This window comes from Nanorana parkeri, unplaced genomic scaffold (genome assembly GCF_000935625.1).
Source record: "Nanorana parkeri isolate BGI_ZX_2015 unplaced genomic scaffold, ASM93562v1 scaffold193, whole genome shotgun sequence".
Taxonomy (NCBI): Eukaryota; Metazoa; Chordata; class Amphibia; order Anura; family Dicroglossidae; genus Nanorana; species Nanorana parkeri.
In genome coordinates this window covers 311,153-333,900 of record NW_017306461.1, presented here as the reverse complement: position 1 = coordinate 333,900, position 22,748 = coordinate 311,153, and the positions used below count along the sequence as shown (strand labels likewise).

Sequence of the window (22,748 nt, the reverse complement as noted above, 5' to 3'; positions counted from 1 at the left end):
CTTTTTAGAATTCAGATGAACAATACAAACATATGAGTGAGACTAGCAAAATAATTCCCTTTGCAGCCCTAATAACCAGTAATACTAGCTTACAGGAAAAAAACATTACCTAGAGCTGTGCCATACCCTGTGACTGCTTAGGGACCTATGCACAGAAATGCCCTGGATTCTCAATAAACAACACAAACCCTGAGAAAAACACTAAAGCCAAAACTTTTTTTGTTCACAGGAGTACATTTACTAATGTCCTTCCGTGACCCAAAGTCAGCATGTAGTGGGCTACTGTTTGCTATATGCTGGTAGTGCGGAGCCGCAAAACGGCTGGGAAATATTGTCCAGATCCACCCCACTGCCTGATTGACAGCTGGCCCCATCTCTCTAGAGCCAGAGCAAGCTGTGCGTGCCCTCTCTCTTGTCGGTTCCTCCAATGAATGCTGAAGAAATAGAGAAAGGGGAGGGGGTGAATCCCCATGGGAGTGGTGACTGGCATTCTCTGCATTAAGAAGACCGTGAATGGAGCAATCAGCGGCTTGTGATCGGTCAGTTCTCTGCCATGTGACACCTGCAATGTCCAGTACATTTTCGGTAGTTATAATGATCAATGCCATTTCCTATAAACCACAAGAGATATTTCAAGAGCCTGCACATGCATACATTATTATTAGTATTACATAGTATTTTTATATGAATAGGAAAGGTAACAAAAAATGTTTAAAGTACATCCGGCATTAGAGAAATATGAAGACTGCCATTGTTGCCCTCCCTCTGAAATGCTGCCTGAATTATGACTTTTGCTGCATTTTTGGTCTATAATTCACAGGGTTATTCACAAAAGGGTGAAGAGTTCAATAGGTTTATGTAGGAATGCAAAAGAACTGCAGCTGCATTTGGGTGTGGATGTAAATCTCTGGAAACAGGTTTTCTGTGTCCATGGATTTTGATCTATGCGCATACGCTGCTATATGTAAATACTGGCATATACCCTCATCCAGTCGTTGACTTCTATGGGAGGCAGTGCGAGGAATCTACATTGTATGGGCTCAGCACCTGTGTATATGAGACCTAAAAAGTATGTCCAGCCAAAACTTTTTTTCTGGGCTTGGATAGTGTGGGGAAGGATAAGAACCCCTTCTAATGTCTATCCAGGGCTCCATAATTATTATAATTTAATACAAGATTTAAATAGCGCCAACAGCTTCGGCAGTGCTTTACAATATGAAGGAAGACAGTACAGTTACAATGCAATTCAATACAAGAGGGTTAGAAGGGCCCATGCCTGTGAGAGCTTACAATCTCATTAGAGAGATTTTCCCTCACTTACTGTCACGGTGACAATAGTTTTTCCAGACAGGAAGTGAGGGAAAATCTTCAACAACAACATATAGGCCAATGGTACGGATAGAACTCATTATGTTATTATTTCTGTCTCTGTCCTAGTTGCAGATTTTTCCTGACTTCCTGTCTGGCTACATCCTTGTCACCGTGACAGTAGGTGAAGTGAAATCTAACAGAGCCTAGGACAGCAGTAAAAACTACACAGGGGTTCTAATCCTTCACTCTATCCAAAACTTTAAAAGAAAGCTTTAAAGAAGAACTCAGGGCAGAAATACACTTAATCCTTGCAGTGAGACTTCCATGAATGTATCTTTCTTTTTGCACTGTGCATGCATGCTTCTGATTTGAAAAGAGCTGCTGGTGTAAAGGGTGACTCTGATGTGAAAATAAGGCTTCTGATGTGAGGGGGGGGGGGGGGGACTCTGATGTGAAAGGAAGGCTCCTGATGTGAAGGAGGGATTCTGATGTGAAAGAAGAAGGCTCTGATGTGAAGAGAGGCTTCTGATGTGATAAGGGCTCTTGATATGAAGGGGAGCTTCTAATGTAAAGGGAAATTCTGATGTGAAAGGAGGGAAATTCTGATGTGAAAGGGGGGGGAGGGGCCTCTGATGTGATAAGGGCTCCCGATGTGAAGGGGAGCTTCTGATGTGAAGAGGGAATTCTTATGTGAAAGAAGGGGGCTCTGATGTGAAGAGAGGCTTCTGTTGTGATAAGGACTCTTGATATGAAGGGGAGCTTCTAATGTAAAGGGAAATTCTGATGTGAAAGGAGGGGACGCTGATGTGAAGGTTATACATGCAAATATTTTTTTTTTGAAATACAGAAACATGATATTGTATAATGTATGGGAGGCAGGAGATAAGTAGGACACCTATCTTCCTTTTCATCTTAATGTCTGGAGGTCTACAGACATTGTAAGAAATATTACACGTGCTGTACACCTCTCTTGGACCCTTTTCAGGCTGTGCTTATTATTATTATTATTCAGGATTTATATCATAATTGTCCTAGCAGCACTTTACAATATAAGGAAGACATGACGGTTACAATACAATTCAAGACAAGATGGTTAGGAGGGTACTGCCTATAGTATAGATGTGCCTTTCTTAACCAGAAGCCATGGCACGACGGGGTGCCTTCTGACTTCCTTAACTGGGCCTCAAATTTTTCATAAAGCATCATGCCTTTGATCTGAAGAGGGCTCCTGATGTAAAAAGAGGAGGACTCTGATGTGAAAGAGGACTCAGATATTAAGGGGGCTTCTGATGTGAAGGGGGCTCCTAGTGTGTGTGTTTGCAAGTGGGGAGACTGATGGAAAGGGGGCTCCTAATGGGAAGGGGGAGCTGCTGACGTAAAGGGGGGCTTTGATATGAAAGAGGAGATTCTGATGTGAAAGAGGGACTCCTAATATGACGGAGGGCTTCTGATCTGAAGGGTGTACTCTGATGTAAAGGGGAACTCAATTTTTGTGTGTTTTTCATTTGCGATCCTTATCTGGGATGAGGGTCTGGTATGGATTTTGGATGGAGCACACATAGCTTTTAGCAAAGCATAGCATATATTTAAAGGGTGCCGTGACTGAAAAAAGGTGTAGAAATGCTGGTATAGAGTAGTCAGCACACAAAAATATGTTATTTTTTACTATTGCTCAGTGCAGTCGCAACATTACTCTTTCTCCTATCAAACCATCTGTTGTGCATGCTTTATAAAAAAAACTAGCAAAAGTGCATTGGTTGAATGGTAACAAACTACAGTCGTACGTACGTTAAAAAAGTTAGGAAATGAACTGTGTATGTGTTGGTATTTTTACTAAATGTATTGATTTCTGTGAGGAAAGTATAAAAAGCAAATCAATTAATGAGTTGTTAATAGGTGATAAAAGATGTGTCTGTCTAATAAAAATATTTCTATGCAGAATAAATAAAAATGTAACATACTGTAAACCGGTGAGGGGGAAAAAAACACATCACATCATGTCACCTGTCACTATTCAAATTACAGTCAGAACATTACCTGTCAGTACGCTGAATCATTGTGCTTTGCATAATCACCTGTCACTATGGCACACCCTGTCTCTGGGCTTATACTAGTGACATGCTTGTGGTTTTTGAGGTTGGAGGACAGGTCATAGTAATTAACCTTGTGGAGAGTGTGCAGCGGTCTTCAAGAGGCAGATCACTGACACTGTCTAATTAGGGAGGAGTCATTGGTAGTCATCATCCACAGGAATTTGTCATGGGAGCACATCAGGAAAGAAGGGGGGGTGACCAGTACTGATCAGTCTGAGGAGTGGTCGGGTTTAAATACCAACGGTCATCAGTTGGGGGGGACTCAAGTGGTCACTAATCCATGGGGCAATTCATAACCTCCCAAAAATAACTGTTATACCAGTTTTTTCTAAAGATCCTTTTCAGCAGAATTTGAGCTCTGCTGAAAAGGACCTTTAGAAAAAACTGGTATAACAGTTATTTTTGGGAGGTTATGCTGAAAGGTAAGCATCACTGCATACATCTGCCTGCTAGGGTGCAGGATATCCTTCACTGCATACCTCTGCCTGCTAGGGTGCGGAGTAACCATCACTGTAAAGTTCTGCCTGTTTGGGTGCAGGGTAACCATCACTGCATAGTTCTGCCTGTTAAGCTGAAAGTAACCATCACTGCATAGCTCTGCCTGCTAGGGTGCAGGATAACCATTACTGGATAGTTCTGCCTGTTAGGGTGCAGGGTAACCATCACTGCATAGCTCTGCCTTCTAGGGTGCAGGATAACCATTACTGGATAGTTCTGCCTGTTAAGGTGCAGGGTAACCATTACTGGATAGTTTGCCTGTTAGGGTGCAGGGTAACCATCACTGCATAGTTCTCATCCTCAGCCTTGTAGGGGCAGCGTGTGTCACAGGTGCCCATCAATCATGATTGCTGCCGCACTGGTGAGGAGAAGTTTATGGTTTATGCTATCCAAAGAATTCTACCAAGTACATACAATCAATCTATGAGCTATATCTGATCCACTGCTAATGACAGCTTTGGCAGCTCAGAGTGCACCTTTCATTGAATGGTTACAAAGCAGCTGGCAAACATACAAGTCAGCATTATCCTATGAACTGCACGCTTCAAATGCATTAGAGCAACCTAACATAGTAACTAATAATTAATTCTAGATATCTAGATATACAAAAAGAAGTTTCCTAAATGAACCCTGCTCATGTTATATATTTAAGTCTGATTCATTCTTCTGTGTGCAGTCATCATACAAGAAGGTACATTTTATTTGTATTGTATTTACAGCATTATTGTAATTGTATTTCCCAAGATTTCTTTTATTTTTGATGAAGGGATTACAGGGATGTCTTTACCAGTACAGACATAAACTAGCATAGGGGAATACATGTGGAAACTATTCAGCATAAACATTTTTAAAGAATACAGATCATTCAGGACATTAATCTGCAAGAGATACATTGTCATGAGACACAAGCAGGGTTAAATACCTCCAAGCAGACATTATTCAGCCGTAATAGATACAGTGGCCAGACAAGGAAGAAGAAACATATTACACAAACACGATCTATAACAGCACACTGCTGGGACACCAATGGAGGTAAAACATGGTGCTTTAGCAAAGTTTATCTATTGTTATGTGGACAATTACCCTGAGCTGCTTCTTGAAATGTTACCATAGACCCCCAACAGAACCAAGAATCTAAAATAAAACCAAGCTACAACTTAAGTGGAAAGGCATACTGATACAATAAATGGAAAAACATTACATGATTAACTTTCTCCATACCTTTACATCACTGATACGTGAACATAGAAGGATATGTACGGGGTAGCTATGTGTCTACATCAATGCCAGCAGAGATAGGAGCAGAAAGCACAGTGTAATGACTGAGATGACAAGCACAATTGGCCCCACAGCCAGAAATAAACATGGTAAATGCACTTACGGCACTTACTTCATGCCAGTTTAAAGTAGAAGTAAACCCTAACCAGATGACACTTTTTTTTCTTTCTTTCTAGAAAATACTGTTTTCACTTTCTTTTTTTTTTTTTGCATATGATTGCTTCTGATCTCATCCAGTCTTTTTGCAGCCACTTCCTATATACATGCACACATCCCAGCATTGGCTACATGTCATGTGCCAGGGCAGGCATCTTGATGGTAACCACTGCAGGACATGCCTGTGAAATTAACGTCAGTGCAGCTGCTTATAGTTTCCACTGGAAGCACATGTGACAGGGTGAAAACAGGACAACAATGAGGAGACAGCGTTGTCACCCCATAACAAGAACCTTCCTGGACAGATCACCAGGTATTCTTTTAATAAAAGCTGCAGATATACAAAGGTTGAAAAAAAGTCAATGAAGTTCAACCAATAGTGAAAAAAAGGTGAAAAGAAAATCTGCAAAAATTGAAAAGATTGGCTATATGAATCCTTAAAAATAGTATTCATAATAAAAATAATAATTATTATTATTAATAATAATAATTAATAATAATGAATTATGAAAATGAAATGAAATATTTAATGATGACATTATATTCTAGCGATTGATTGAGTTTACATCTACTTTAAATGGAATCATGTTACAAGCAGTATAAAGACAAACATCCTACTAAAACCAGAACTGTAAATAACACAGAGAATAATATTTATGGCAGATACATTGTGTTTACTCTTTTCTCATAATCAAGTGGTATTATTGGCAGAGCAAGATGAAATTAAGCCCATACAGAGATTGGATGTTGCACCATGAGCTGGAGCGTTGTATTTGCCTTTTATAGGGATGAGAGTTTAGGGACTGTAGAGCTGTGAAGGGGATCGCATGTCGCAGCCAGAGCTGGAGAGTTGTATTTATGACGGTAAATGTCAGTTCCATTCATTGGGATGAGAGTTTAGGGGCTGTAGTGCTGTGAAGCGGATCACACATCGCACCCAGAGCGTTGCATTTGTCATTCATAGGGATGAGAGTTTAGGGACTGTAGTGGTGTGAAGGGGATCGCATATCGCACCCGAAGCTGGGAAGTTGTATTTGGCATGGTCAATGTCAGTTCCATTGATAGGGAGGAGAGTTTAGGGACTGTAGTGCTATGAAAGGGATCGCATGTCGCAGCCAGAGATGGAGAGTTGTATTTGTCATGGTAAATGGCATTTCCATTAATAGGGATGAGAGTTTAGGGACTATGTAGGGGATGAATAGTCAGACATAGGTGATGGAAGCATGTTGCTCCTTACCTGCTATCTGCTGGTAGGGGACACTGACCAGGCTGAATCCCTTAGCGCTGTACGCCTGTCTGACCTCATTGCAGCTACGAGCTCTCCATTCAGCACCGGAGCAAAGTGACAGCAGCACGGCTCCCCACATCCAAAGCATGCTGCGACCTCCAATCACTTCCCAATTCCTAATTCCCGCACTGATGGAGAGCAAATGGCATCTAATGCAGCGACACCCTCAGAGGGGGGTCCACAGCCCCTCCGCAGCTCTCTTGACAAATGGGTGAAAAGTTTTCATCAGACTTCCTCCGGGAAAGAGCCTTGAAGTGAGCAGTGTGTGTGTGCGTGTGCGGCAGATCCGATGCTGCTGGGAGCAGAGCCTGGCCACGACTCCGCTACTAACCTGTGTGCGCTATGTGCTGTGACCTGGCCGCGCTGGATGCCGCTGTACAGATGTCACGCTGAGCATAGTGCACCCAGATCTGCTCTACACCGGCTCCATGACCCGACTGACAGCACGAAATCCCGGAGACACAGCCAGGAGGAGAGAGACAGAGGCAAAGAAACGTGCCGTACAAGGCATCGCCTCAATCTAGGAACAAGGCTGACAGGGAAATGTGGAGTGGAGTCACAGGCTCCCACCGCCTATCATTTGCAGGCATCCTTCTTCTCTACAGCCAGCTGTCATTACCACCGACAGCATGGGCGATGGGGGAAAAAAGCTCATTTACTATTTCAAGAATGCTCAGGCGTTTGTTAGATCTCCATTAAATAATAATAATAATATGTAACCATGGCTCTGTCTATTTACTTTATTAAATATAGCAACACTCCTCTACCTTTTTTTGTTGTCATTGCACCCTTTAAAAGGATGCAAATCTTGAGGCACCTCAGTCTAAAATTTAAAGTGGCACTAAGCTAAGGAGTTAAATCTTAAAAATGCATTCAAGTACCTTAACTATTAACAAAAATGTATCTTATTTGTGCATCACTCAGCTGTACATCCTGAAATCATCTCTGAATTGGTACTGACACTGTTCTTCCTTCTGGAGGGTGGCTACTTTTGTTCCCCATGGTCCCTGTGTGTGTGTTGTAAAGTAGTCACCGCTCCAAGCTCGCTCCCATGATGGACTACAATCTCATGTTAAAGTGACATTAAAGTAAAAACATTTTTTCCCTCCCCAAATGTTAATGTCAGCACTTACCTTAAATTATGTCTCTTAATCCGATCTTCTTCTTCTTTCCTGTCCTTTTCATCTGTCCCTCCAGTGGTGCGGCAGCTCTCCGATGCAGCGCTGACTCCTCTCTGCTAGCAGGCACTTCCGATCCAGCGGTGTCTGCATGTGGGTGCACACGTCCATGGACTTACCTTGCGTCTCTGCTCGTCTCCCGGCCGAGAATCCGAACTGCGCATGCGCCCGCCCCAAGATCCTTTGCGGCCGCACGAGCAGTTCCGGATTCTCGGCGCGGGAGAGCGCAGCGATAACGAGGGAAGTTTAAACCGCTGTTAAAGCGTTTTTGTTTTTTTAAAACTTTTTGCCTATATCAACTGCTTGCTAGAAGTAGATATAGGCAAAAAAACGGAGGCTTTAGAACCCCTTTAAGTTTACTAATTTGTATTGACCTTATAGTCCATCATGAGAGTGATCTTGGAGCGGTGACTACTTTACAACACACACAGAGACAATGGAAAACAAAAGTAGCACCCCTCCAGAAGGAAGGACAGTGTCAGCACCAATTCAGAGTTGATTTGAGGATCTACAGCCGAGTGATACACAAATAAGATACATTTTTGTTAATAGTAAAGGTAACATCTCTGAATTCATGCTGACACTGTCCTTCCTTCTGCAGGGTGGCTACTTTTGTGCCCCATGGTCCCTGTGTGTATGGTAAAGTATCCACCTCTTCAAGCACACTCCCTTGAAGGACTTCAATCTCATTTTAGTTTACTAATTTGTAGTCTATCACAGGAGTGAGCCTGGAGTGGTGACTACTTTACAACACACACACAGGGACGATGGAGAACAAGTAGCCACCCTCCAGGAGGAAGGACAGTGTCAGCACCAAGTCAGAGTTGATTTGAGGATCTACAGCCGAGTGATACACAAATAAGATACATTTTTGTTAATAGTAAAGGTAACATCTCTGAATTCATGCTGACACTGTCCTTCCTTCTGCAGGGTGGCTACTTTTGTTCCCCATGGTCCCTGTGTGTATTGTAAAGTAGCCACCTCTTCAAGCACACTCCCTTGAAGGACTACAATCTCATTTTAGTTTACTAATTTGTAGTCTATCACAGGAGTGAGCCTGGAGTGGTGACTACTTTACAACACACACACAGGGACGATGGAGAACAAGTAGCCACCCTCCAGGAGGAAGGACAGTGTCAGCACCAAGTCAGAGATGATTTGAGGATCTACAGCCGAGTGATACACAAATAAGATAAATTTTTGTTAACAGTTAGGCCTGGTTCACATCTGGGTGTTTTTCAGCGCTGATCGAAGCGCTAAAAAACGCCCAGCAAGGGAAATCCAATAATTTATAATGGGCATGGTTCCCACCTGGGCGTATTTCAGCCCATGGAAACGCGCTGAAAAATGCCATACGCCCAAACAAGTACAGCAGCTTCTTTGGGGCGTTTTTCAGCACGTATCCATTGTTATTCCCGAGTGTGGCACGGGGTTAACAAAGCGGTAACCCCGAGCCACACTCGGGAATACAGAGTAGGACTTACCATGTCCGCGATCCCCGCTGTGTCCTCCGGCCGCTGCCGACTTCCAGGTTCCTTCCCTTGCGAGCGGCCGCGTCACAGGGGGGCGGAACCGGCAGGAAGTTTGAAAGTTTAAAAACAAAAAAAGTTTAAAAAACTGAAAAAAAAGAGAAAATAAAGGAAAAAATAAATAAACATAAATCTTACCGCCAGGGAGGTATAAAAACGTGTGTTTCACTGAACAAAAAAAACGTGTTAAAAAACGCGAAAAAAAGGAGCAGAAAAAACGCGCCTACGGTACGCCCAGGTGTGAACCCAGCCTTAAGGTACTTGAATGTATTTTTAAGATTTAACTCCAGAATTTAGTGTCACTTTAGCCAGAGCCAGAACGAGCTGTGCCAACCCCCTCCCCTGTCTGTACCTCCAATGAGCACTGAAGGAACAGAGAGAGGTAATATGGAGCTCAAAGACCTTGTATGTTACCGGGGAAGGAAATTAAAAAAAAAAAATTAAATAAATAATGCACTCAGATTAATTAATGAAAATAGGGCCTTGAAACATCTGGGTAGGTAGAAGTATAGGTGCTAATCTCCCAATAGGCCAGTATGGAAATATCTGAATCTTAAGGATACTGCGCTCACAGGAAAGAGAAGCCGGGTGCAGTGAATGCGTTTTGGGGCAAACACATCCCCCTTCTTCAGGGCTTAGAACAATGCAATAGAAGATGGTGAATTCCGAACTATAATACTTAGAGACAACTTTGTATTTTACAAGATTATTATTATTATAATACAGGATGTACATAGCGCCAACAGTTTGCACAGCACTTTACAATATAGGGAAGACATTACAATTACAATACAATTCAAGACAAGAAGAAGGGCCCTGCCTGTGAGGGCTTACAATCTAAAAGATGGCTCCCTGCCTAAACACAATGCACAGTAAAACACACATTACATATATTAACATGGTCACTTACAATTAAACATTAGACCTGTAAATGAACAGGCTCTATTCTTACCTTTCCAGCAGCCCTGTGCTGATGCTTTAGTGCTCCTTGGCCACCAAAGTTATTTTACACTTCTGGGTGTATAAATACCTGCTCCTCCTGCCACAAGCAATGGCTTCTCTCCCCAGCCTGTGTACAGCATTACAGGACATAAAGCTCTGAAGGTATCAATTGTCCAGGACGTCTAATAACAATACTACATTACTGAACACTCTACAGGACATCAAACACACATACATTTAAGACACACTCAAAGCACTCAAGAAATAATTAATTATTGTCTTTCCCTCCTGCTGAAGAAGGAATTAGTGCACAATGTTTGAGAATGCATTACACATTCCTTAATCCACTGTCCTGTTATCTTCCTCCCCGTCGGTTGCTCCCTCAGGGCCCAGTCACACTGGGCCCTGAGGGAGCCAGTGCGTTCCAGCATTGGTTCAAGTCCAGGAAGCACTCGATTGCATAAATCAGGCTGGGCCACTTTGTTGGGCAGGAGGGGGCATGGTGGTGCTATTCATGTCAATGGCACCCCAGAAAACCCCCCGCCCGCAGTGCACTTGTCCGCATCAGAGCGCGAGGTAATGCCCCGCATCCTGGTGCAGTGCGATCTGAAAAAAATAGTGCATTTCTGTCTTTTTCACAGATTTCCTCAAATAGTTATTGCATCAGTAACTTTCTGAGCATTGTGATTTTTATTTTTCAGTGTTATATATAGGTACAGGTTTTACTATTGCCTTTATTTTTTTAGTTTGGGGTGTCTTTTCCACAACCTTCCAATCAAATGTTGGTAGATTAAGAACTAACTGCTTCTTTCTGATTGGCTGTCAGAGCCACATAGTCTATACATGCATTGTGGGACTATCATATGGGACTCCCAATTGTTGTACCTTCTCAAAGTTCTTGTTGCTGACACAGGCAAATATGCACCTTGTTTGCAGCACATCAACACATTCTTGTGCGGCAAGGTTTTCTGCACCAAACTACCAAATATGTATTCCCCCTATTGCCATTAAAGTTAGGCTATTTAAAATAATAAAATGCCTGTAGGACAAAGTGATGGTTGGGAAGCACCACCTAGAGACAAGGCATGCCTGCCTTTTCTGTTTGAAAGTGGCCATGCTATCCAACCACAGCACGCAGAGGAAGTAGTTGAAAGGCTGACAAAGCCTCCCTCTTCTTCCTCCTCCCATGTGCAGAGCCGTCAGTTGTCTGCAACTACTGCTAATGTGCCCTCCTCTTTTGAGGGGGCGCATTGCGGAACCTGGCATTGGGGCGGCAGGGAGAGCAAATCCGGCCCTGTTTCTCCTCCTCCTCTTTTGCTTATCCCACCATAGCCCTAAACATTGGCAATGAGGGGTCAGCAAAATAATTTCATCACACATTCAGTCACTTGCTGTCATAGCATTTCTGATGCTGAGGATAAGGAAGATGGCACCAGGACCAAAGAGGGTGGGGACATTAGGCACCTGTTCCAGCAGCTGGAGCTTACTGCCTAGTGAGCTCAAGCAATCAGGAGGGGGCTGGACGATTAGGTGGCAGATTATACATGGCTGCCACAGAATGCAAAGTAGGAAACTGCTCACAGAGAGGCATGACAGTGAAGGGAGGATTATGTCCAGCTTGGGAAGAGGCAGCTTGCAGAAGCTTGGGGAGAACAGTCATCCTAACCCACCTGGCAGCATTGACACACAGATACAGGCCACTGCTATCCTCAGAACTCTTTAGTGTGGGCCTTTTTTAACATATCTTTTGCCTGCAGCACCATTGTAGTCTGTAGCTTCTGCCTTCCGCGTATTAGTCGTGGTAGAATTACCAGCCACTTAGGTACCACATCCACTCTGATTCCAATAGTTGGAATGTGAGCAGCAGAGTTAGCAGCTTTCCCAAGCTGGTATTAAGCCGCTGGGCATAGAGGTAATTTGGAGCCATTTTTTCTTCCACCTTAGAAACTGCAGAAGAGAGACCTTTCTTGGGAATGATGCTACGGGAGATGAAGGGGAGGGCGTAGTAATATAATTAATGACCAATGACAAATAAAGAATACTATCCCAACAATAATGTATCTTTGACATTTTAATTACTAAAGAATTATAAAAAGAATGAACCCTGGTATTGTAAATATACTAACTCATATTTCATATTTTGTTTTTTAATTCCCTTCCACACACAGTGTTATGATATGTTGTAATATTATTGCATATTATTACAGTTCTGAGTTTGCAATCTTCCACTCAAGCAAGGACAGCTGCCCATTTTTAAAATACTCCCCATAGTAAGAAGACATGGCATAATTACACTATAACATTACATTACAGCATACGATTATTACAAGATATCATCTTTTTTCAGGTATGTTCTTACTGAATACAATTATAGAAATATTACATTTTAAACTGTGCAAAATGAATCGCCATCAGTTTCTGAGATGCACAAAATGAAATAATCTGAGAGCTGAATTTTAAAATATGGCACAGAAGTGATGAAGCCTGAGGCTGTGTATTATGTGAATGGCCTGGAGGAAAGGGTAGCAGAGACATGCTGGGGTCTATGAGACTTGCAGTGCTTACATCCAAGCAGTCTGGAAGTAAAGCAGGAGCTGTACTAATCCCGGCATGTAAACAAGCAGATTTGCCTAATGTGGAAGAAAGCCCGCATGATGGGGGGTTACTGGCAAGGAACAGATAACTGTGTTAACCATGGTAAATTTATTGCGCCCAGGGTTGGGCTTTAAAAATATAGCTGATGCATTCAATATATTTTGAATTCAATTTATATTTTTTCCATTTCTTCATTTTATTGTTTTAGTAAGTCTAGGCTGGAATATATTTTAAATGCAGTTCAGGTTCTCAGATAACCTAGAATTAACTTCTAACATAAATGTTACCCAATGTATTCTCCCGCAAGCAGCTCTGTCTGCAAAGTAATGTTAGTCTTTAACACAGCACAAGGTGCCATTTTCTTTAGCATACATTATTCTTAAGCAATGCAACTGATGGGAGGCGGTTAAACTGCACTAATGTGGTACAAATATTTATGGAAATGTATATGAAATGTATATATGGAAATGTACATGAAAGACATAATCAGCATTAGGTTCAAAGCTCACTAGAATAAACAGTTGTGATGAAAATATGTAACTGCATAGAAACCATGTATATTCCTGAATACACATTAGCTCGCTGCACATGTTCTGATTGTACAATCTCCTTTAAGCTGGCCATACACCTATAGATTATCTGCAGATTCCTCCATCTATGCTAAACTGTATGGATGGAGGAATCTCCCGCTGGGCCAAGCTTCAGTATCTTGCTAGTTGGCCCTGCTGGCTCTCAAAATAACTGAACAATGCCTGCATCCAATCAGATTGTTCAGTTAGTTTGAGAGCCAGCGGGGCCGACTAGCAAAATACTGAAGCATGGCCCAGTGGGAGATTCCTCCATCCATACAGTTTAGCATAGATGGAGGAATCTGCAGATAATCAATAGGTGTATGGCCAGCTTAAGAGCTACCAATAAGTATGTAGTATAAGGGCTTGTCTGATTTGATATAAATTGATTGGATAGATACACAGTTGTTGTAGATCTAAAATTGACTGTGCAGAGATTGTATGGTCAGATTGTAACACGCATGGTGAACTGTACACTTCTGGTAAATTAAATGTTTGTCTGAAATGCTGAGCTCAAGATACAGTATCTAGCTATGTTGGGGGTTGTTAGAGACAAAAGATACATTTTGGATGGCACCTTGATTGTTGTTTTTTTTTGCTTTCACTTAACTTATTGTTTTGTTTTTTTTTCAAGTTCATTTTTTTTTATTTCAGAGAAAAGTACAATACAATGTGTATACAGTGTCAAAGTACAATGTACAAAACAGTTGTAAAACAATACTAAGAGAGTTGTAAGACCAGTCATAACAATCTCTAGCTATATAAAGCACACATAGCCATGTGTGCTATAGAGGCCTATATATGACGACTGTCAAGTAACTTTTAAGCAACACACCAATGTCATAAGCGTAACAGCAAGGGCAACAAGGTCGACATTTGGTGTTGGAAGGCGGAGTAACCTTTAATTTCATGCGATCAGGAGGACGGAGAGAGAGTAGTTGCTGGGTGGAAAAAAAACAGTGTTGGGATAGAGATTTGGTCAGATCGTTCAAGTGGGGGATATATGACTGAGTAAGTGGGAGTAATTTCGAAAAATTAATGTGTATGTGAATGTGGGCGACATCGAGTTTGCCTAGTGTGTTGTTGAGTTTAGCCGTAAGGAACCATTTGGAATATTGTAAGATAATCATAGTATCACGTAATGGGTCTAGAGGTAATTCAGCAATCAGGTAGGCAGACCACGTTTCGAAAAACCTTTTTGTTCGTTGCATGTTAAACTTAGTGTCTAATTTATCGATGAGCATGAGTCGGTGGAGCATCGGCTTGACCTTGGAGAGTGAGGGTGTAGTTGGGGATAACCAGTCAGTTAGTGTAGATTTTTTCGCACTTATGATGCAGAAGTGTTCCCATCGAGTTAATGATTGGGGAGTTGTGGGGTGTCCTGGGGTTGGCATCAATGGGGAAACCACTCCTGGTAAATGCAGAAGCTTCCTTATCTCCCTCCAAGTTATGATGGTGTCTCTCACTAGAATGTTGCGTTTAATGTAAGAGGGGAGGCGGGTAAGTGGAGTGTGTAGTACCCCTGCTAGTGACCACGGGCGAACCAATTGTTGTTCAAGTGAGTTATTGGTAAAGAATGAGGTCTCTAGCAGCCAGACTCGGACATGGCGAAAGAGGCTGGCCAAGTTGTATAATCTGATGTTGGGTAGATTCGCACCTAGTTGAGAGGTAGGGTGTTGTAACTTGGACAACGCTATTCTGGATTTCTTCCCTTTCCATATGAACTGGGAGAAGGCCCTATTCAGTGCCTGTACATCCTTATGTTTGATGAACAGCGGGATTGTCTGCATTGGATAGAGCAGGCGGGCAAAGCTGATCATCTTAATTAGATGACATCTACCTAGCGTAGAGAGGGGAAGGCCCTGCCATTTTCGAAGTTCAGCTATAACCTTTTGGATGATGTGGGAATAGTTCAGGTTATAAAGTTCGGTCGCTAGGCGTGGGATCTGAATACCCAGGTAGCGGATGGATCTATGTTTAATCTGGATTTTGTAGCGATCTGGCCAGGCTGACATATTGATCACTCGGTTCTCAGATAAAGGTAGTAGTTCACACTTATCAAAATTGATTTTAAGCCCTGAGAAGGATCCGAAGAGGTCAATATGATTAAGTATTTTAGGTATTTGAGTGGACGGATCAGAAAGAATTAGGAGAATGCCATCTGCAAACATCGCTAATCTAATATCATGGGGGCCTAAACTAACTCCAGAATATAATACAGAGGATGCCAGCAATTTAGAGAGGAGTTCAATGGTTAAGTTAAATAGAAGAGGGGACAATGGGCATCCCTGGCGTGTGCCTTTGTGTAAATGAAACGGTGATGACAGAGCTGTGGAAGTGAATATGCGTGCCGTGGGTGAGGAGTACAGGGTAGAGACAAAGTTTAGGAACATTCCCGAGAAACCCATACGTGACATTACCATTTTCAACCAGTCCCAGTTGACATTGTCGAAAGCCTTCTCTGCATCCAAAGTCAAAAGAGCTTTTGGACACAGAGAAGGGCTGGACAGACGTACATGTTCCAATACCGTAAGTATTTTACTTGATTGTTGTTATAGTTAAAGACTTGGAACAATGCTAGTTTACTATTGGCTATTGCAAATTGAAATAGCCAATAGTAATGTCCCAATGCTTTTCAATGGGTAAATGTAATTTTATTTTTTTTTCTATTCTGACATCGATTGTGTCAGAATAAAGACAAAAGGACACCTCTCACTTCACTTCAGATCGGTCATTCACTCGGCTGCCCTCGGCAGCTTCGTGAATAGACCCCTCAGACTTTATTAGACATACAGAACTGTGGCAATCATACATCAAATACTATCACTGTGTTTGGCACTACAGATCATTTTGTTGCTCCCAGCCATTTGTCTTTTGGTTAGAAGGGGTGCTAAACGTGCTAAACTGTCTACACATTTGCCATAGCCATCACCCTTTATTTTACCGATAGCTGCAAAGGTCACCAATTGCTAATTGTTATTTCTAAAATGCACCATTTTCTTTATCTCAATAAATACATACAATATTACACTACTAAAATGTATTTTTGTTGAGATTTTGCTTCATCCACTCAGCAGTTCGTCATCTACTGTACATATTGATGGCAGGAACAATTTCCAGTAATTGACAAAAACAGTGGCAGTCAAATTGGTAAATATGGAGGGCCTCAAGTGTTGGTCATGTGTATAGATGAAGCACTGAGATCTTGAGGAATGCTGAATAAAGTTTTACTTGCTTAGAAGAATATTACATGCGAATACAGCATTGTATGCAGGAAACATATAGATAGGTAAACTTCCTGTGTATCATAGATAAGCATGCATATAGAGACTAATGTTGCACAATGTAGCGCAATCTACAGCTCAAAAGACATATACTGTAACATCAGAATGTCAATAACACAATCAGTACATAGCAGCATGTGCTATTGCATTTCCAACATCATGTGGGGCACCTTACATTACAGATATGAACAAAAAAGCACCACATAGGACTGCTCAGCCAGGATATACCAATATAATCAAAAGTATAATCAAACAAAATCTGTTAAAAAATGGAAGCAAGTTGTAGAAAGTCTGCAGGATGCTGCCCCAAACCAGCCAGGGAGACTGCAAAATCTAGGGAAAAAACACAAACAAGGGGCTACTATTTATCTACTGGTGCAGATAAATTTATTAAGAACAAAATTTACCTTTGATTTTGTTCTTAATAAATTTGTCTGCACCAGAAAAGGCGCCCCTTGTTTGTGTTTTTTCCCAGGGCACCTTACATGTTCAGAGGGCTGTACAATAGCATCTGCATTTAAAATAATATAATATACATTGTTTTGTTTCCTAGGTGTTATTCAAGAAAGAACATGTGAAAAATTGGAACAATTTTAATTTTTCATGTAATTTCCCCCAGTGTCAATTTTATTCATTTTATTTAGCCCAGATATAAATGGCAAAGACTTGTGACTGAAAGACTATCACATGAGCATGATCACAATGTAGTCTAGAATTGTAAAGTTTGTATTTAATTTAGGAGAGCAGTTTTCCTCTTTCTGCACTACATTGCTCTGCAAAGTGATCCAGACGGTCAGCTCAAACCAAGACCCAATGGTTCGCACACAGAGTGCTGCCATGCCTCATGTAGGGCAGCGAGGTCTAAATAAAACACTCAGTGGTATATACTTCAGGCCCAACAGCATATAAAGCAAAATGGCATTGGCAGTACATCAGAAACATTTTTACATATAAGTACAGGGCATGAAAACTATTTGGTAGGGGCTATAATCAATTTGGTCATATTATTTTTTGGGGAACTCTATATAACTGGTAGTACACAGTAAAACATTCAAATACAATGTGTAATTCAAATTCACCATTAGAAGATTCTACCTCTATGTATGTTCTGGTGGCAATGCAAGGGTTAACTGCTCATTTTGGTCTAGGGAGGAAAATAACATAAATAAGTTATACTCACCCGATCCTCCAAGCTGACTAGCTGTGACAGACCTTCCTCGTGCCTGTTTCTTCCTGTGCTGCAGCAATGGTATGTCTCTCAGCATCCTGTACATCGTGTATAGAACGTGATGACTCTGGTACCTTAGACCGCTGGAGCAGAGGGGGATGGAAGGACTGGTCTGAGAGCAAGCTGGCTTGGAGGATCAGGTGAGTATAACTTTGTTATTTCCTTCCTAAATAAAAAAAATGACCAGTTAAAGTAGTATTAAAGTCACTTTTACTTTTACATATTTCTATTGCTAGCAAGCAGCAGATATATGCAAAAAAAAAAAAAGTTACGAAATAGATTAATGCTTACCTGTGTCTCCACCGCTTGCTCCCGTCTGAAGATCTGAATATTCTCAAGCAGCCGTGCAGGATGATAGGACAGGTGCATGCGCAGTAGAAATATTCTGCCAGGAGAAGAGGAAAAAGACACAGTGGAGGTGAATGCACCCAGTCGGGAGCGTGCACGTCGGACAGACTTAGTGGGACACAGAAGACGCAGCAGTCCAGTGGCGGAACTACCGCCGGTGCAGCCTGGGGCTGAGGCTGTGGGGGGCCCAGTGGGGTCCGGTCCTGGGCAACCCCACAGCCTCAGTGGAGTCCAGTCCTGCAATATGGGGCATTGCAGGGCCCCGCACTGCCAACGGGCTTCTCAGTGAGGGGGCGGGTCCTGTGACTCACCTACTCCCCCGGCCGCGTCCATAGTAACAGGCAGCGGGAGAGGAGAAGTGAGTCACCGGACTCGCCCCCTGCACACACCGTCTGTCTGAGACTAAGCTGCGGCGAGAATCTGGCTGGGTGAGTCTGAGCAGCGGGGGGTTTGGCTGTGAAAAATGGCCTGGATGGGAAGGGGGTTTAACACCGCGGATGTCAACTGGTTAAAGGAATTTTTCATTTTTAATGTTTCGCTTTAAGTGATGTTAAATCACTGCTCCTTTAAACTTTTTATTTTTTAAAAGTGTTTTTTTCATTGATACATGTCCCCCAGGGCAGTACCCGGATCCCCATACACTTTTTATGGCCAATAAATTGCATATAAGGCTTCAAAATGGGGACATTTAATTTTCTGAGTTCTATCACCATATACTTACATTGAGTTCTAAGTTCGAATTAGAACTTTTTTCATGTTTGAAAGTTCGAATTAGAACCGAACACAGGGGTGTTCGGCTCATCCCTAATGCCGATGTGCCCTGGAACTGCTGGGAAAGTGCTGGAATGCTTCACCTATTGGCGGTCACACATTCCACCGCAAAAAAACTTGTCGGGATTACGTTACAACATGTGACCACGTCACTGGTCACACATTCTGACGTAGTCACAAACTTGAACCGTTCGGTTCAGTAGAACTGAAGGGCTGCTGTACAGGCTATTCACTCTGGCCCGTACAGCTCCCGAAGTTGGTCGAGCCGAAGGCATATGCATCGACTCGACCGAGCCAAGCGGAGAAACCGAAGTGGGCCAAACGGCCGGCCAAAAGCCTGCTACTGACAGCTGGGCAGAGCCAGCCGTGATCTCACGGCTGGCTCCTGCCACTTGCAATGACAGACCAGGTAACTAGGGGACGCTGAACTGTCATTACACACTGAGAACTCGGCAGAGCCAACCGTGATAGGGTTGCCACCCGTCCGAGAATGACCCGGACAGTCCGGGTTTGGAATACTGTGCCCGGGTGCAAGCCTTCCCCCACCCGGGCACAGGATTCAAACCGCAGACTTGATCACCTGACAGCTAGCGGTAGCAGGCGGCGGGCAATGACGTGTCGGGCGACTAGCTGTGAGTGAGCGCCGTGCAGTGCTCTCTTCAGACACTCCGTCCCTCCCTTCTTCTCTCTAGTGTTCTCTGCTAGTGAGAGGAAGTGACATCAGAGAGAGAGAGGGAGCGAGGGAGAAATCATTCTCTGGCAGCCTGCATTTGAACTGGTCTCTGGAGCGGTCTTTTCTTCTTTTCGTCTGGGACCTCTGCGTCCGACGTGTCAAAATCCATTTTATTGATAGTTGTGGTTCAATCTAAATGTGCTTGTCGTTTGAATGACAACTATCAATAAAATGGATTTGCACTAGGGATGTACCGATACTGATACTAATATCGGTGCAGATACTGAGTATTTGGGCTAGTACTTGTACTCGTCCAAATGCTCTGATACCTTCCCCGATACCGGAACTTCCGGTCAGAGGGACATCTCCATCTTATGCTCCCTTGGCAGTGCCAAGGGAACATAAGCTGACTTCCTAACCAATTAGGAAGCTGGGTGGTGGGTTATGACCCGCCTCCTTGCTTCCTGATTGGTTAGGAAGCCTGTTTCACTTGTTGCTAGGCAGACTGACTTCCTAACCAATCAGGAAGCTGGGCAGTACGTCCTGACTCGTGTCCCCGCCTCCTGATTGGTCAGAAAGCCACGCTGCCTAGAAAAAACTGAAGCCGTCTTCCTAGTCAATCAGGAAGCCGGGAGGTGGGTCGCAACTTGCTGCCTGGCTTCCTGATTGGCTAGGAAGCCAGTTTCACTTGTTGGTAGGCAGCCTGGTTTACTAACCAATCAGGAAGCCAGACAGTACATCATGACTCGTGTCTCGGCCTCCTGATCAGTCAGGAAACCACACTGCCTAGAAAAAAAGTGAAGCTGGCTTCCTCGCCAATCACAAAGAGGGTTGACATCATGACTCGCCGCCCCTGTTCTTGATTGGTCAGGAAGCTAGGTAGCCTCTGAAGCCAGTGTTCTTTCACTTGAACACTGGCTCCACGGAAAATTAGGAAGCCAGGCGAAGGGTCATGATCCGCCGCCCGCCTTCCTGATAATTGTGGCACCAGTATCGGTACTCGGTATCGGCAAGTAACAAAAAAAAATTCCGGTACTCGTACTCTATACCAAAAAAAAAATAGTAGCGGTTATGGATGCACCAATATATTGGCCGCCGAAACATATTGAACGAAAATGGCACTTTTGGTTAAATGCTGAAAGTTCAAATTTTCTGCCGATACATTGGCGCATTCCAGGTTTCTTTCCTCCACGCTGGGCCCTGCTATGTGATCCAGCGGAGAGGAAAGAAAGTGTGAAAGCCGGCCGAGCGATGCAGGAGGAAAGTGCTGTGCGCATCCAGCGTCTCCTCCCCGCACTGCTCAGCCTCCTGTCACAGATCGGCAGAGTGGTGTGGGGGCGGAGATAGCCAGCGCTGTCACAGGAGGCTGAGCTCTCCTCCCGCACCGCTCGCTCAGCCTCCTGTGACAGCTGTCAGGATGGAGAGCGGGCACAAACATTCAGCGATCAGTGAGGACATGGTATGTGGACTATATCCTCAATCATGAATGAATGGGAAGAGATCTACATCACCTCCTGTTCATTCATAATTGTAGATATAGTAAACATACTCTGTCCTCATGTTATCAATGAACAGGAACACTCAGTATAGAGGATTCCTGTTCATTGTTCACAGGGGATACAGAAAAAGAGATAGAGGACACCTTGTCTGTGTGTCCTCGATCTCTTTTTCTATTTTAAAAGGGAAATATCAGGAGTCTGTTTAAACCCCTAATATTTCCCCAAATCCCCTAAAAGTAAAGTAAAAAATAAATATAAAAAAATTAAAACGTTTATAAAAAATAAATAAAAAATAAAATATTTACAAAAATTTGAAAAAATTAAATTAAAAAAACATTTTTGGTTTTGGTCTGACATTTTTTTTAAATTTCGGTTTCGTTTCGGTTTTGAAATTTCCATTTTGGTGCACCTCTAATTTGCACTAACATTGAATCTTGCTGGTGACATCTGTATTGGAGTTCTGTTGTGAGCGGTGCCATCCGCAATCATTACGAGCACCCGTTACTTTTGGGATATTGGGTAAGGAGTGCGGCAAGGTATATGGATGCTGCTTTTTATAGTATATATCTGGGGAGCTGTGGCACTCTGGCATCTTATGGGGGCATTGTGTATACTTTACCCAAAAATTGCAGCGAGGTGCTACAGTGTTCGGGTTTGGCTTGAAGAAAAGGTGGCAACCCTAGGCCATGATGTCACGGTCAACTCCGTCCAGTTGTTATTCATTGGGTGGGACCTGCTCTAGCAGGTCTCGGCCAATAGGAAACAGTTGGGCGGAGCTAGCTGTAACTGCTGGCTCCGCCCAATTGTTTTCTACTTTTTTTACTGTTTTTCTATTCAGCTCGGTACCACAGAGGTACCGAGCAGAATAGCCGAGCCGAATGCCGCTCGGCCTCTATGGGAATAGGCCGAACAGCAGTGAGTAGCCTGCCGGAGGTTCCGCTGAGCCGATCTAGATGTTGGATTGGCTGAGTCGAACTCCTTCTGCACTTGGGGTCGGCCGAACATGCCAGCTGAAGCAAGCCAATGTACGTCGGATTTCAGCCGATGTACGGATGAAATCAGTTCTACAAGCCTGAAGTGAATAGTCGAATAGTGTTCAGCTCACTTCACTTCGGGTCAGTTATTCACATGGCTGCCTTCAGCAGCTTTGTGAATAACCCTTTATGATACCCAAAACTGTCGATTTAGCTTTACCAGGTCAGCAATTCAGAGTTACCCATGAATAATGGCCCTAGAATTATTGCACTCTGGCGTGTGTGGTGATAGCTAACATGTGTGGCGCAATCACCATTTTCATACATAGGCGCACTAGATACATGTTTGCATTAGTATGTGCACGTACACGGGAACAGGGGACTTTAACAATTTTGGGGGGAATGTCTTTAAATTAATTTGACCTCTCAGGGATAGGTGTATGTGCTGTTATTTAGCTGTATTCTCTGTCAGAGCAGAAATGTAAGCACAGTATGGGGCTGCAATGCCCCAAGTTTGCTGACCTGCATCCTGCC

At 43.1% G+C, this 22,748-nt stretch overlaps 1 protein-coding gene across 2 annotated transcripts in view; it reads right to left on the bottom strand.

Moving 5' to 3' along the window:
* GPC6 (glypican 6) overlaps nucleotides 1–6,898 on the bottom strand; it is a 450,840-nt gene extending 443,942 nt beyond the window's left edge. For both annotated transcript variants that reach the window (XM_018555360.1, XM_018555361.1), the window contains exon 1: nucleotides 6,574–6,898. In XM_018555360.1, coding sequence (XP_018410862.1) covers nucleotides 6,574–6,712 — 139 coding nt within the window. In that variant the 5' untranslated portion in view covers nucleotides 6,713–6,898. The remainder of the gene's footprint in view (nucleotides 1–6,573) is intronic.
* Between the last annotated feature and the right edge of the window lie 15,850 nt (nucleotides 6,899–22,748).